This window comes from Callithrix jacchus, chromosome 17 (genome assembly GCF_049354715.1).
Source record: "Callithrix jacchus isolate 240 chromosome 17, calJac240_pri, whole genome shotgun sequence".
NCBI lineage: Eukaryota > Metazoa > Chordata > Mammalia > Primates > Cebidae > Callithrix > Callithrix jacchus.
This window is the reverse complement of record NC_133518.1, coordinates 24737966-24750798: the sequence shown is the minus strand read 5'-3', so window position 1 is coordinate 24750798 and position 12833 is coordinate 24737966. Positions and strand designations below refer to the sequence as shown.

The following is a 12833-nucleotide window of genomic DNA, read 5'->3' as shown; positions in this document are numbered from 1 at the left end:
GGGGATTAGGAAGCCTTCCACAATTTGTGTGATGTGGTTTGGATTATGGCACACAGTGGTACAAGAGGAATTCTGCAAGCAAAATGTTATCCTGTCATGGAACATAGGGGTTTACTCGGATGCAATGTATGACTAAGTAGGCTGGCAGAAATAGTAAGAGGTTCCATTTACTCTGCATGTACTTTATGCTAGGCACTGTTAAGCATTTCAAAGGCTTAAAGAGATTAAGTTAGCCTCCATAATTATTAAATGGAGAAACCAGAGTTCAAACCCAGGCCTATGTGACTCCACAGTTCATGATCTTTTAACTCCTATACTATAAGGCTTTTTACGAGCCTGTATTAATTAAAAGTGACACTCTTGTGTAAAAGAAACTAAGAGTAGCACTCCAAGTGTGGTCCATGGGCCCCTATGTGGGCCCTAAGACCTTTACAGAGAGTCCACAGGATCAAAAGTATTTTCCTAATAATAACACTAACACTTATTGAAAAAAATTTTTTATTAACATTTGAATTGATAGGGGTAAGACTGCTGGTGCTTTAGAATGAATTAAGACAATGACATCAGGATGCAATAGTAGTCACTGTATTTCACAACTAAAATTTTTTTTAAAAGTCAGCTCACTTAAAAATGTCCTTGATAAAACAGTTAAAAAATGATCAATTGTATTAAATATTGGCCTTTTCTAATTATGTGAAAAAAATGGAGATTACATACAAGCCACTTCTGGAGCATACCAATTTCTACTGTATGACAACAGAAAGGAAAAAGTACTTGTGCAACTGAGTTGTGAACTGAACTAGCCACTTTTTTCATGGAACACTATTTTTACTTGAAAAAAAATGACTGACAGACAAATTATTGTTATTCAGACTTAGGGGCTGGAAGATGTTTTCACAAAAATGAGCAAAGTGAGTCTATGACTTCAAGGCAACAATTCATAGCATTCATTGCTAATGATAAAATTTCAGCTTCCTCTGAACTTGTCCCAGAGGCATGGTTAAAAAAAAGAAAAATGAGCTTCCTAAAGAAAGTTAGAATTTTAGAAAACCTGTATCCATTACTGTGAACTTGACAGATTCTCAATACTTAAACTTATTCTGAGCTGTATGGTTAACAATAATCACGAATTTCTTATTGAATCATAAAATATGCTAGCATCTGGAAGATCTGCACAACTCAATGACATGTTTTCCAAATGATCCAATGCATGATGTTACAAAAAGCATCAATAAAAGATGGGTAAAAGTTACATCTGAAATGCAAGACAGACCAATAGATTTTAATGTAACAGTGTAAGAAAAGTTCACTCATTTGGCTTAAGGTTCTACATTGCAACTAATCTCTAAGAAACTACCTCTTGTGAAGTTATGGTGTAACTTCACGTATCGTATAATCTCCACGATGATCCTGAAAAGCCTATGAAAACACACATACCTTCGTTTTTCCACTGCCTGTGATATTCTTCACATACTTTGACCAAGTGTATCACAAAAGACTGAATGCAGAAATAGACGAGAATTCAGCTGTCTTACGTCAAACATTAAGACTTGAAATAAATGTTCAACATGGCCATTCTCTTCACTGCGTATTTTAGATTTTGAAAATGTCCTTATTTTATAGGTGCCAATATAAAGATAGTTCTCATGTTAACTATACAAAAAGGGAGAACTCCAACCCTGTCTTTTACCAAACCTAAAGGAAGCACAGAAAACAAACCTGTTTTCTAGTGTTTAAAAGTCCAAAAGTGATATACAATTTCCAAAAACCTCTCTGAGAAAAAAAGAAAACATTTACTGAATATCTATTTTACCCCACAAACTAGGCTAGGTGCTTTAACCTAAAACCTTTAGGCATTAAAGCTGAAAGAAGTTAAATGGAGGAAATATGGTACAGTACAAAAAGAACAGACTCTGATACACCTGAATTAAAATCATTCCCTTGAATGTTATCCTATTAAATTGAAAGCACAAGAGTTTCTTCTTTAAGATTAATTTAATAATTGCTATTTACACAAATGAGAGAAATGTGAATACAGTTAAAAGTATATACAGTAGGTGCTCAAAAAGTTCCCTTCAATCAATACTCCTCTCTTCTGTTCCAAAACTAAATCAGGAAGCACCAAAATCAGTGATCAAGGTTAAATTTGATGATATGCTCTTCTTTCATTCATTATGATAGGCCTCAGATAGATGAATGCTGCTCCAGAAAACATTTAAAAATATTTTAAGGCTCCACATCCACTATCGGGTATTAGAAATCAATGTTTAAAAACCATCTATGCATTTTTTTTTCTAAAGTAACTTCATTCTTGAAATCTAAATCACTCCTACAATTATTCCCAATCTTGTATATTCATTTGACATACTTAGTGACTATGAAAATAAGGGCATCTTGGTGTCTCCAAGAAAACTATCAATGAAGCAATTCTGAAACTGGCTGCCTTGTAAACCAGGAAAGCTGGCAGGAAGCACAAAAACAATCATTTAATTCCTAACTACATTTCTATCAGGTATTTCATATTGTCACATGCTTGGACTATTATGCGAAAAATTAGACAGTAGTTATTTTAAGTATAGTAAATATGTTCCAAGATTTGTGGTGAGAGAGATCAGTCCCTAAAAGTTAACAAGACTTAATACCTTAACAATGCTTTTTACTCTGTACACTTTAACAAATCACCAAGGCTCTTCCAAAACAACAAAACAGCTGATCAATTTATTAAACTCTTCCCAACCAAGCACCTTTAAGCCCAAATTGACTTCATATTTTATGTTTGTGTGGATAATCACAAGTTTCTAATTATGTAGCATTTTAATATTCTTTTATATTTAGGGTAAGTTGTGTTTTTAAAAGATCTAGTTATACTTTATGCTCTATTTGAACCTAGACACTCAGAACTTTCAGGTTTCAAGTATGCAGGGGTATTAGGAAATCTATGAGAAAATTCCCCTCTACTTTTAAAAACATAAATTGTATGAGTTTAATCTACTTTATCCTGACAAATTTTTAATTTGAAGTCTGGTCACTATCCATTTCTTGTGTTGCACTGTATATCCTCTATGGTGACTATGCTCAAACTAACACTGGGGATCTTCTACCACACTGTAACAAGCAGCCATGCCTTGGTGGATATCATCTGACAGTTACTGAAAATTATTTTAAATGGATACTCAACAAATGCCTTCTTTGATGCTTTTGTCTTTCAAGAAAGTTAACATGACCACATTTTAGAGAAGCCAGAATGGTAAAGAATGGTAGGAACAAATACCAGATTGAAATCTATGAATAACTTTCAACTCTAACACTCAGAAATTATAACTTTAAAAGGATCAATAACTTGGTGTGTCTAAACTGCCCTTCAATGAGTAATTACATCTCTCTGTATTAAAACCTTTCCCTATTAATTGTTCAATGTAACCAGTTATACACCAGAGAGAAAAAACAGCCACTGCAAATAAGGGAGTGAGAGAATCAATTATACTGAATCCTATTAAATCCCTTCCCTCCCCACAAAGAGAAAAGCTTGGAGGTGATAAAACACTCAGAGAATTGCCAGGCATCTTCCTAACATTACCTATTAATCTTCACAACACTCATGAAGCAGATGTCAAGTACCTCTAGTTTTACAGATGAAAGAACCATAAGACTAAGCAATTTTCCCCAAGGTCATATGCAAAGTTAGTGATCAGATTAAACTAAACTCTAGGACTTTGTACTCTTCATCATTTCTAATCAAATAAACTGTTAGATCAAAATATGCTACAATTAGCTCTCCCTAAATGCTGTTCTCTGTACATGGGCTGTTCCAATATGGCAGCCCCTAGCCACATGTGGCTATTAATCATTTGAAATGCAGCTAGTCCAAGTGGAGGTATGCCATAACTGTAAAATTATGGATTTTGAAGTATAAAAGGAATAATATAAAACGTGTCAATTATTTTACACAAATTAGATGTTGCAATGGTATTTTGGATATAATGGATTAAGTTAAATTCATTGGACAGCACTGGTCTGTACTTCTTTCCAAAGACCTCCCATGGAATAGATGTCATCATGAGATCTAAATGCAAAAGCAATTATTTTCTTGGAATTTGCTTATTCTACATACATTATGTAACACAATGTAGTAACCATACCTAAAGGATGATAAGTTTTTAAAGAGATACAGGCATATATGTAAGTAACAAATACACAAAATAGAGCACCATAGTGCTCTCCAAGTATAAAAAAGGATGCTTCTATCTCATTACAAGTGTACGTGATTTTGAGTAAGTCACAGTGTGGACAATGTAGGACTTTCCATTAGAGTCATATGTTATCTCCTTAGATGGAAAAGTGAAAATATTCCTACTCCTAATGTACACACAAGGATTTCAAAGTCACTGGAGGACAACCATAAGGCACTATGAATTTCTAAAAAACAAAAAAACAAACAAACAAAAAAACCTGGCTGATGTCAATATATACTTATTTTTTAAAAGTCACACATCACAGTATTTGTCTAATACAGACTCGGCACTTAATCTGATTTTGACTAAAGTGCTGACAGACATGCGGTAAGAGGAAACATCAATTTAAAAAATAAGGTTAACTCCAGAAAGCCTAGCAATTCCATAAAAGGTTGAACGTAAGTTTCCAAATGATCTAGCAATTCTATACCTAGGTATATAGCCAAGAGAAATAAAACATACGTCCATACAAAAATGTTCTTAGCAGTATCATGTAAAATAGCTAAAAAAAAAAAAAGTGGAAACAATGAAAATGTCCATTAACTGATGAATGGATAAGTAAAATGTGGTATATCCATAAGCTGGAGGATCATTCGGCCATAAGAAGAAATGAAACACTGATACATTCTTGTTACAACATGGATACAGCTTGAAAACATTACACTATCTGAAAGAACCAGTTACAAAAAAGTACAAATTGTACAATCCCATTTATATAGAATGTCCAGGATAAGCAAGTCTAAAAAGACAGAAACTGGTTGCCTTGGGCTGGGGTAGTTGGGAATTGGAGACAGACTGTTAATGAGCACAGGTTTCTTTTTGGGGTGGTGATAATGTTCTAAGATTGATTGTGGTGATGGTTGCAAAACTATATGAATAAACTAAAAAGCCACGTTAGGTGGGTGAATTGTATCATATGCGAATTACATCTCAATGAAGCTGCTAGAAAAATGAAGCCAGAAATGTAGAGGAAAAAAGGGTTATAGGGATCTGCCAAGCACCTAATTGCTATTTTTCTGGATTCTGTAATTTTGTGGTACTTAGCAGTTTTTAAGTTTCATCATTTGTGATTTTTTCTCATTCTAAGTAAATACGCATATTAATAGAAAACATTTTCACCACATTCTTTCGTAACCAAGTAAATTTACTGAAAATCACTGTTATTTAAGAAGCTAATTTTTATGGTATGTGAATTATCTCAAGAAAGAAGTTATACTTTTGCATTAAAAAAAAAAGGGATCACAACGATAATGTTAACCTTAAAAGAATCACAGAATTAGCAGCCCTGGACACTTAGAAGTCCCTCAAATTATGAAATCCACTAAAACAGCATAAACTACTTTCAAGATAATATTAACAGGTGTCTGAAAAGCCCAAAAAATATTTTAGTCAAGCAAATGCTCATGTTGAGAAACATGCCATGGGAAGTTAAAGATTTCACTACGAAAATGTACCGAGGAACGGCAAAAAAAATACTGCTTGACCACTTTCCCTAAAAGCTAAACTCGTGATTAAGATGCAGAAAGGAAGTAGTTTTTTAAAAAAATCTATTTACCTAAACTCTTAAAAGCTGAAGGGAAGAAGTCTTCTATCAAAAATTTCAGTGGGGTGTGTGGGTATGCTTGTGTGCATGTGTGTTTAACCCATACACTTTACGTAGACTGAGAATCTCGGGAGCAGCTGTATCTAAGACAATGAAGCGTTTTTTTTTTTTTTTCTTTTTAAATAATCAAACGTGATGGTGCCATTCCTTAGCCCACCCCATCCCCCACTACCACCACCAGCAGGTGGAGGGAAAGGATACTGTAGACTAGAGGATGACAGCTTTGTATAACCCTTTGGACTTTATATGTAAGAATGCAGCTGGTGGTCTCCTCTCAGGAGGGGGTAAAGAGATTTGTGGACAAGCTGAAATAAGGGGTATCCTTTGCCTGGAAGAGGGCACACCGTGAGCCACATCTTGAATCAGCTATATCCAGAGTAAAACACAGGCCGCTGGAAGGCACTGTAAGCATCACCAGGATGGCCTCTCACGCCGGGGGTGTTTTTTTCAACGGAGAAGTTGACTCCTGCAGTTTGGATATTGGGGGGAGGCAGGGGTAAAGCGGGAGTCGGGAAGACCAGAAAAAATGCCTTTAAGTGGAGACGCCTCGGGCCTCGCTGAGGAAGTTCAGAGCCCCACTCGGTAGCCACACGCTCACCCTCCCACCCCACCGCCCTCCTTCCCGCGGCGCCAGACGTCGGTGCCCTAGCGAGAGCAGGAATCTCCGCCGCTGCAGGGAGGGGGCCGCGGCCCGGCTGAAGCAGCGCCGGCCGCACACGCAAGCCACCTCCGCACGCGCCGCGCCGCGCCCGGCCTCCCCGCCGCGCGGCGCGGCCCGGCCCCTCGCACCCGCTTCGGGCCGGCTCCGCCGGGCAGGCCTAGGCCGCGTCGGCCGTACCCGGGCACCTCGCTTCCAGGCAGAGGCGTAGCAGGCCCAACATAAACTTCCCGGCGCGTTAGGAGAGGCGTCACGGACGGGCCGGCCCCCAGCGCCATTCCCCGAGGCCCGGAGGCGGCTCCCGCCCCTACTCCCCACACGCGGGGTCCCGGCGGGGACCGGCCCCAGGCCCACGGCCCCCACCCCTCCGGCGTCGTCCCCGAGTTTACCTCCAAGTCGCGGCCTTTGTTCTTGAAATTCTTGAGCCGTTGGTTGTCCAGTTTCTCGTTGTCCGCCATGGCCGGGCCGGTGACTCCTTCCCCCGCCCGGGCCCCGCGGGATCCGCCCCAACCACCGCGCCGCACCGACACTCCCAGGAACCGGGCCGCCGCCTGAACTGCTGTGCCCGCCGCGCCGCCGCTTCCTTCCTCCTCTCACCTGCCTCCGCCGCGGCCTTCTCCTCTCCCCGCCCGCCCCCCCGCCCTAACCCCAGCGCGACTGCAGCTCCGGCAAAGACAACTGTGGGGCCGGGCGGCGGCAACGGCGGCGGAATGTGCTGCCGGCTGAGAGGGGGAGGAAGCCTCGCTCTGAGGGCCCCGGCGCTGCGGCCACGCCCATTGCCTCCAGCCCAGCTCTCCCATTGGCCAACCAGGCTTCGGTGCGTTCGGCCAATCAGAAGGGGCGATGGAGAGCCGAGGCGGAAAGAGCAAACAGAAAGGGGAAGCGAACGAAGCTAGGAGGAGCCGGCTACCGGCCTGGAGGGGTGCGGCGGGGGCAGGCCGGGAAGGACCACGTGCCTTCGGAGAGGCGGGGAGGAAGCGACGGAGAAGTAGACTTTAGGGGAAGCCGGCAAAAGGAAGGAGAGGCCCGGGAACGCGGCAGGGCGAGTTGTTTTGATCCACGTGGCCGGGCAGCCCTAGATGCCAGGGATCCAGGGTCGACGCCGCGTTAAAGTAACGTTCTTTTCTCCCTGGGCGTGCCCTGTCTTCCTGGGCATTCCTTGCTCTCTTCGTTCGCTTTGCAGAGGTAGATCTGAGCTTCGCTCTCTCTTCAGTCGGACACTCGCAGCTCCGTTCCCGGGCAGGGGCTCCCTGCCGTCCTGGGCGGGTATCGGGGCCGGGACCTGCTGGGATGACTCGAGTTGAGGAGGCTCAGCGGAAAGCTACACGGACGGTGGCTGGAAAAGGAGAGGGGCCCATTAGACGAATCTGATTCATCTTCTCTGACTAAGCGCCCGCAGCAGGTAGGAATTTAGAAGAGCTGGTGATTCTGGGACAATAGCACTTCCTAGATAATTCCTCTTAGAAAGTTAAAGAAGCTGCTTGACCACAAAGTATGAACTTCTGGAGGGCGGGGCCCGTGGCAGCTGACAGGGAATATTGTGACTGTTGAAAAAGGTAATGCACTCCAAGGATACCAGGGACATCGTTAGCAGAGGCAGAAATGACATGAAATACGAAAGAACGTATTCAAAAATGTCAGAAAACAGAAATGGAAAATTATTTTAAAATATATTTAAATATCAACGAATAACACCTCAAATGTACAGAGAGAGGTAAAGAAGCTATTCAGGTTGGAAGCAAGGAATCGAGGCGTTGCGCGTGTTTAAACTTGGCGAGATAGGGAGAAGACAGCCTGATACAAACTCCTTCAGAATCTTTGACTCCCGGTCCTTTCTAGTATTAAGTAGAACAACGTGCAGAGATAAATGTTTAAAATGCAGATGTTCCTTAAGGAAACACTTTTTAAGCCTAAAGAGGGGATTTTAAAATTAAAATGGAAGAAGTCAGTGGGTTTAACACATATAAACAACTGAGTTTCCTTTGGGGGAGAGGCAATGAAAAGAGCTGGAGTACTTTAGGAATCACTTTGGAGAGGATATTGTAGTGGGGGAAAGGAAGGTAAAAACTTAGGAAGCAGAGTGGAAACTTTAAAGTCCTCAGTACTTTATATGCCATCAGCTGGGCTGTGGCAAACAAGCTGTGCCTGGAAATAACTCACACTGAAGGTTGACTTGAATATAAATTCAGTACAGATCTTAAATACAAATGACATTCCATTAGAAACTGTTACTCCTCAAAGACTCATTTAATTGAAGTAACATTGTATTTACAAACCAGAGCACTAATGTTTTTCAAAATGAGTTTAGGATAAGAACATTCTCTTGAAAAGCTGGAATGTATGTGTATTATGTTCCATCATAGATTTTATCATAAGCAGTGTTCAAGAAAACAAATTACCAGTGAATTCCCACCTTATGAATAAAAGTTATCTTGTGAACATGTCAATAGATGAATATTTTGTACTTGGAATAAATTTCATGGTAGCGTTCATGATGAAGTTTATAGAAGTATCTGTTATATGTCTTCATGTCTCCAGCTACAGGCAGAAGACTCCTAGAAAAGGGCTGTGATTAGTTACCAACTGAGAGAGATGCAATATAAATAGGAAATAACTGCAATTTATAATTTGATTTGTTTATCTAAAATCTGCATTCCTCCCTAGACAGCAAGCTCTCTGAAGTCAAGAACCATACTTGTTTTGTTCACTACTTTATACCCAACACCTCATAGTACTTGGCACATAAATACTCAGGGACTATTTGTCAAATGCAAGAGTGTATACCCCTAAAGAGGTATACATGAAGCTGGAGACATGAAGACATACAACAGGAAAATCAGAAAAAAATGCCTTTAAGTATTAGAGAAATGCCGCAGTCCTCCACTTAAATTGAAAAATAAGCTAACACCTCTTGATAAAAATGTGGATTGAGACCAAGCAGCAGCTTCTCCCCTCCTTCTGGAATGTCTGCCTTGTTCAGCCCGCCTGCCTCCACTCCTGCCTCCCTGATGTCCATTAGGGTGACCCAGAAGTCCTACAAGGTGTCCACCTCTGGCCCCTGGGTCTTCATCAGTGGCTCCTACATGAGCAGGCCTAGTGCCTGCATCTGCTCCTGGAAGCTTCTGAGTGGGCAGCAGCAGCTTCCGGGGTGGCCTGGGCAGAGGCTATGGTGGGCCCAGCAGCATGGGAGGCATCACCGCTGTCATGGTCAGCCAGAGCCTGCTGAGCCCCCTTAATCTGGAGGTAGACCCCAGCATCCAGGCTGTGCGCACTCAGGAGAAGGAGTAGATCAAGACCCCCAACAACAAGTTTGCCTCCTTCATAGACAAAGTATGTTTCCTGGAGCAGCAGAACAAGATGCTGGAGACCAAGTGGAGCCTCCTGCAGCAGCAGAAGACGGCTCAGAGCAACACGGAACATGTTGGAGAGCTACATCAACAACCTTAGGTGGCAGCTGGTGACTCTGGGCCAGGAGAAGCTGAAGCTGGAGGTGGAGCTTAGCAACATGCAGGCTGTGGTGGAGGACTTCAGAAACAAGTATGAGGATGAGATCAATAAGAGTACAGAGATGGAGAACGAATCTGTCCTCATCAAGAAGGATGTGGATGAAGCTTACATGAACAAGGTAGAGCTGGAGCCTTTCCTGGAAGGGCTGACCAACGAGATCAACTTCCTCAGGCATCTGTATGAAGAGGAGAGTGGGGAGCTGCAGTCCCAGATCTCAGGCACACCTGTGGTGCTGTCCATGGACAACAGCTGCTCTCTGGACATGGACAGCATCATTGCTGAGGTCAAGTGTGAGTACAAGGAGATTGCCATCCACAGCTGGGCTGAGGCTGAGAGCATGTATCAGATCAAGTATGAGGAGCTGCAGACTTGAAGCTGACTGGGAAGCATGGGGATGTCCTGCAGCATACAAAGACTGAGATCTCCAGAACATCAGCTGGCTGAGATTGAGGACCTCAAAGGCCAGAGGGGTTCCATGAAGGCCACCATTGCTGATGCTGAGCAGCATGGGGAGCTGGCCGTTAAGGATGCCAACATCAGGCTGTCTGAGCTGAAGGCTGCTCTGCACCCAGCCAAGCAGGACATGGCGCGGCAGCTGTGTGAGTACCAGGAGCTGATGAACATCAAGCTGGCCCTGGACATCAAGATCACCACTTATAGGAAGCTGCTGGAGGGCGAGGAGAGCCAGCTGGAGTCTGGGATGCAGAACAGAAGTATCCATACGAAGACCACCAGCGGCTATGCAGGTGGTCTGAGCGTGGCCTATGGAGGCCTCACAAACCCTGGCCTCAGCTATGGCCTGGGCTACAGCTCCTTCAGCCTCACCAGTTCCACCAGGGCCATGGTTGTGAAGAAGACTGAGGCCCCTGATGAGAAGCTGGTGTCCTAGTCCTCTGACACCTGCCCAAGTGAACAGCTGCAGCAGCCCCTCCCAGTTTGCCCCGTCTATGGCTGCCCCAGACACCAGGAGTGAGGCTGCTGTGCAGGGGAGCGCAGAGAATGGGAGACGTACCTGAGGCTCAGCCCTAGCCCTCAGCCCACCCTCAGTGGAGTTTACTGCGTAGCAACCCCCCTTACCCATGCCTCCAGCTACAAAACAATTCAATTGCCCTTTTTTTTTGGTCCAAAATAAAACCTCAGCTAGCTCTGCCAGAAAAAAAAAAACAACGTGGATTCAGTCATTATTGCTTCTAGTATATTTCCAAAGTGCTGGGATTACAGATGTGAGCCACTGCACCTGGCCTGGTATATTGAGTTCCTTCTATTTATATAAATTCTTGATTTGGTATCATGCTCATTCTGAGGTGAAAGTTTAGGGAATAAATCAGACATACATTTCAGGGCAAAACCACCTACGTATTTAAAAGTAATTATGACACACTTTGTTAAACAATTATCCTGAATTATAATTCTTAGTCTATTGGCTTAAATTTATTACTTGAAATTGTCACTACTCATTTGCCAAGTTTACATGTTTATTGTCTGTACTTCCTGGTTCTTCCCAGATAGATCAAATGGGCAAAGAAGTCCTTCAGGGAGTTGGTAATAGCCGTACATGCTGATTGGTAACTGAATTAGCAAGATATGGTAGATCTAACTGGTTAGGAGATTTCAATTTACCTTGCTGAACTAAGGAAGTAATAAAATGCAGAATTATTAGTAAACATTTTAATATTATATTAATTTGGGCTGTTATAATAAATTACCACAAACTGAGTGGCTTAAACAATAAACATTTACTTCTCACAGTTAGGGAGGATGTGGAGTCCATTATTAAGGCAGATCTGGTAACTGGTGAGAACTCACTTCCTGCTTTGGAAATGGCTATCTACTCATTGTATCCTTGTATGTTGGATAGTAGCCAGAGAGCAACCTCTCATTTCTCTTAGATGGGCACTAATTCCATTTATGAGGGCTTCATCCTCATGACCTAATTACCTCCCTAAAACCTCCCTCACCCTTAATGCCATTATATTGGGGGTTAAGATTTCAACATAAATTTGGGGGGAACACAAACATTTAGTATATAACTAATACAGACTATTTAACAAAGATGCCTTTTTTGTGTGTGGGAAGTATATCTGCTATAACCAAACACCAGAAAACCTATTCTGTATCTGAGACCTGTTTTCCAACAGACTATTTGGTGTTAGGTAATGATATCTTGACTTGTAATGACTCTTGGAATTGTGAAAGTCTAAAATATTGTGGAGATACTTGCTTTCAGTGTGCCATAAAATTCTCTTACAGTCACTTTCTGAATAAAGAGACCCTCTGTTAGCTGGGCACGGTGGCGTGTGCCTGTAATCCCAGCTACTCAGGAGGCTGAGGCAGGAGAATTGCCTGAACCTAGGAGGCAAAGGTTGCGGTGAGCCGAGATCGCGCCATTGCACTCCAGCCTGGGTAACAAGAGTGAAACTCCGTATCAAAAGGAAAAAAAAAAGGAAGAAACCCTCTCTGTTCTGAAACAGACATTTGTGAAGACTTACACAGGATTTTGGTTGATCAAATGCAATCTCAAAAATAATTATAATTGTTAATTAGTTTAGACTGTTCTCATGATCTATGCATTAAACTGGATTATAGAATCTTTCTTTATAATATGTATCCTATGGTTTCTGTTACTGTTTGTGGGAACACCTTAGATTATGTTTGATTTCTGGAGCAAAAGGCTGGGTAATATTGGCTGAAAAAAGAAGGATTTTCTTTTTCTTTTTGAGACAGGGTCTCACTCTGTTGCCCAGGCTGGAGTGCAGCGGTGCAATCTCAGCTCACTGCAACCTCTGCCTCCTGGGTTCAAGCAGTTCTTCTGCCTCAGCCTCCCAAGTAGCTG

At 42.4% G+C, this 12833-nt stretch overlaps 1 protein-coding gene and 2 pseudogenes across 6 annotated transcripts in view; 2 read left to right on the top strand and 1 right to left on the bottom strand.

Moving 5' to 3' along the window:
• The window catches only part of KPNA4 (karyopherin subunit alpha 4), a 64530-nt gene extending 57289 nt beyond the window's left edge, over positions 1–7241 (bottom strand). The window contains exons 1-2 of one of the 4 annotated variants that reach the window (XM_078353929.1): positions 6883–7241; positions 5788–6301 (exon numbers count right to left, since the gene is read on the bottom strand). Coding sequence is in view for 3 of the 4 variants with exons in the window: in XM_035278570.3 (XP_035134461.1) it covers positions 6164–6247 (84 nt within the window). In the remaining variant the exon portion in view is untranslated. The remainder of the gene's footprint in view (positions 1–5787; positions 6302–6882) is intronic. The other 3 variants (XM_035278570.3, XM_035278571.3, XM_002759427.7) reach the window with 3 other exon arrangements.
• A 242-nt stretch (positions 7242–7483) lies between these two features.
• LOC144579881 (keratin, type II cytoskeletal 8 pseudogene) lies at positions 7484–12601 on the top strand (annotated as a pseudogene). The gene is made up of 2 exons (XR_013528458.1): positions 7484–7895; positions 9158–12601. The product of XR_013528458.1 is annotated as a keratin, type II cytoskeletal 8 pseudogene (transcript).
• On the top strand, positions 9912–12601 carry LOC144579882 (keratin, type II cytoskeletal 8 pseudogene; annotated as a pseudogene). The gene has a single exon (XR_013528459.1). The product of XR_013528459.1 is annotated as a keratin, type II cytoskeletal 8 pseudogene (transcript).
• Positions 12602–12833: the final 232 nt, after the last annotated feature.